This window comes from Gossypium hirsutum, chromosome A07 (genome assembly GCF_007990345.1).
Source record: "Gossypium hirsutum isolate 1008001.06 chromosome A07, Gossypium_hirsutum_v2.1, whole genome shotgun sequence".
In the NCBI taxonomy this organism is placed as follows: domain Eukaryota; kingdom Viridiplantae; phylum Streptophyta; class Magnoliopsida; order Malvales; family Malvaceae; genus Gossypium; species Gossypium hirsutum.
The window spans coordinates 21,107,642-21,110,783 of record NC_053430.1 but is presented as its reverse complement, the minus strand read 5'-3'; the positions used below and the strand labels follow the sequence as shown (position 1 = coordinate 21,110,783).

At 33.6% G+C, this 3,142-nt stretch overlaps 1 protein-coding gene across 1 annotated transcript; it reads left to right on the top strand.

Annotated features, from left to right (window-relative positions):
* The first annotated feature begins 683 nt into the window (after positions 1-683).
* Positions 684-3,142, top strand: LOC121203672 (protein trichome birefringence-like 13). Its single transcript, XM_041074107.1, has 3 exons — positions 684-973; positions 2,205-2,629; positions 2,707-3,142. Exons 1-3 carry the CDS (start codon positions 684-686, stop codon positions 2,925-2,927), a joined length of 936 nt encoding a protein of 311 aa, XP_040930041.1. The 3' UTR covers positions 2,928-3,142.

Sequence of the window (3,142 nt, the reverse complement as noted above, 5' to 3'; positions counted from 1 at the left end):
AAAATTTACCTAAAACCCGATCCATTTTTTAAATGAACCTTATATTTTTACCTAAATTTATTTTTTAATCTATATTTTTATCTAAATTCTCCCACTTTTAGTGCTAGTAATCCGATTCATAAATATGTTTACTTGTTGATCACTTTTTTAAATTTTAAAAACAATTTTCATGTCTTGTTCAGTAAAGCGCATTTAATTATACGCATTTTACCTAATCAATGCATCAAAATTTGTTTCACTTTTGCCGTAAAGCGCTTTAATTAAAATAATAACATTTGTCGTATTTTAATCTCCTTAATTTTTTTAATTTAATCACTTTAATTAAAATAATTATACAAATTAATCCCTACGATCAAAATTTCATTCACTAGTAATAAAATATTAACATGAGATGTTAACTAATTAACTGATACTTCACATTTTTCTTTTGCTTTTAATTAAATTTTATAGAACTCTATATAAATAGTATAAAAATAATTTTCCCTTCTCTTTCTCATCACTTCATTGCTGCACCGTCATCAGTCATTTTTGGTTTCTTCTCTTTCTCTGCTTAAAACCTTGAAAGTATGACTTCTTTGACATTCTTAAAATAACCCAAAAAGAAAGTAAACATTTAGCAGCCCACGAACCAATGCAAATCGTTTCTGGGTTCTTCTCTTTCTCTTTCACATGCCACTGTTAGCATGCTGAAGGAGATCGAAGTAGTGACTTGTTCTATGGTTAAGGATTTGGTATCTCTCATCTCCGGACCAAAGCCTAGAAGTTGGTTATCAGTTTCAAAACTATTGCATCGCAGAAGAATAGCATGCGAAGCTGCTGGAAGAAACGTGAATGAATTTGAAAAGGTTGATATTGCTTTGAAATCCTTCGAAATAAGGAAATATGAGATCATAAATGTTGAGATGCAAAACCAGCTGAAAGACTTGGAGCTGTTGATTCAAGACCTTGAAGGTGGACTTGAATGCCTCTTCAGGTTTATGATCAAAGCAAGAGTCTCGCTTCTTAACATCCTTACCCTGAAAAAACAAACAAATTTTAGATTACCTTATGTATAGAAATCAAATATACATATAAATGAAATACTCTCTCCAATTCCACACTACAAAAGCTCCCTGTTTTGCTCATCTTTGCATGTTATTTATCCTGTTTCAGTAGCATTTGTTTTAACCTTTTTTTAAAGAAACGAAGAGATAAAACAGTAACTAGACAGTAAAGAAACAAAGCTAATCTTGGGTTTTGTATTTCACTTTCTGCTAAATGTTTTTAGCAGAGAAAGAGAAGAACCCAAAAACGATGGATGATGGTGCAGCAATAAAGTGATGAGAAAGAGAAGAGGAAATGTGTTTTGGAATTGATCAAAAGTAAAAATTATTACCTCTCAGATACTCAATGGGTCAATGTACTTTGTTTGTGGGAATCATTAATTTATATAATTATTTTAATTAAAATAATTAAATAAGTGATGAAAATAAAATAAACCCTATTTTAAGATGATTATGAGCGTAACTTTCCCAGTTCTCTTTGATGTGGGAAAAGGACTTGGGACTAAAATTATTTTGGGTCTTCTCGAATTATTTATTTAAGTTATTTTTAGTTTGATTAGTTTAAGGTTAAATAAGATTAAAGTTAAAAAGGGGTTCATGTCATTAATTTTTTATAGTCAAATCAAGTTGAGTTTAAGTTCAAATTGATAAATTAGATTTTAAGTATAGGGACTAAAGTTTATAATTTGAAGTATAAAAGTTATGGATACAAAGTGCAGGGACAAATAGCAGAATTCAACCATAATAATAAATAGGGAGAAAAAGCTATAAGCACCAGCCTTTTTCTTGAGGTACAACATTTGAAGACATTGATGCTTCTCACTGGAACCGAAACACTCTGGCTTCTGCACCCATTAAACCCAAATTCAAAAAAGTAAAATATAAGGACTTGTTGAATTGAAATGATAAAAGAAAGAGAAGTGGTTTTTTTTTCTCAGTAACCAAACAAGCTAAGAAATTTGAAAGGAAAGTGAAAAAGATATAACCTTGAATTGAAACTAGTGTTTGGCTTTTGAGTCAAAGCAGTCAAATGAAATTGCTCAAATTCACCCTGTGGCACCCATTACTCTGTTTTTTACCATCAAGCTAGATCTCGCATGTGTTTTTCCCTTGGGGGTTAGCCGCTTAGCTCATTTAAGCAGTGTTTAATGGTTAACAAAGACCTTCATGGCAGCAACAAAGAAGCTTTCATCTCTTTTCCCTTTGTTGTCTCTCATTTGCTTCATCTCTTTCTTTATTTCTTCTTCTCTCTATTTCTAGAAAAGCCTCCATTTCCTCTTCCACAACTCATCCCCAATTCCTCCATTTTAAACCCATCGACGCCAATCCCACCACCCGATCAAACCCATCTGCAACCGGCGATTCCTCGTGCGATTACTCCGATGGGTCATGGGTTTACTATCCAAATGCGGGATTTGATCGATACGACAGTAGCTGCAAGGGGATATTCAAAGGATGGAATTGCATTTTGAACAACAAATCCAACGGTAGAGACATCATTAAGTGGCGATGGAAGCCTCGTAACTGTGATCTCCCACCGTTCGATCCCCTCCAGTTTCTTCACAGTTACAGAGGTACCAACAATGGTACTTCCCCCATCTCTCTGTCTCAAAGTTAGTTAATTTAGAGCAAATTAGGCCTTAATCAATATTCAACAGTGCAGGGTTTATTGGTGATTCCTTGAACAGAAACATGTTTGTATCTTTGTTTTGTACTTTGAAACGTGTGTCCAATGATGTGAAGAAATGGCGTCCTGCCGGAGTTGATCGTGGCTTTACTTTCCTTCACTATAATCTCACCATTGGTGATTTCAGGCATCGGTCAAACAAACACGGTAAAAGAAGAAAATGTTTTCTTCACAAACAAACGGAGCCTTATTTATAATTCAAATCCAGAGGTAGTTTAAGAATGAACCACTTAAAAGCTAGTGGTTAGCGATTTGAAGCAAAAAGCCCAACAGGATAGTTGTGTAATGATTTTATGTTATTGCTGGGCAAACTTTCTGTAAGCCCCTAGCAATTTCAACTTCAACATACTAATAGTTACCATTTGTGGAGATCTCAATAAATTCTTCAAGGAGACAGTATGTAATTTTGGTA

Excerpts from the sequence above, each read along its gene's own strand:
- LOC121203672 (XM_041074107.1), top strand. The coding sequence starts at position 684 with ATGCTGAAGGAGATCGAAGTAGTGACTTGTTCTATGGTTAAGGATTTG. Across the intron at positions 974-2,204 it reads GGACTTGAATGCCTCTTCAG|ACCTTCATGGCAGCAACAAA; the intron begins GTTTATGATCAA and ends TGGTTAACAAAG. Across the intron at positions 2,630-2,706 it reads TTACAGAGGTACCAACAATG|GGTTTATTGGTGATTCCTTG; the intron begins GTACTTCCCCCA and ends TCAACAGTGCAG.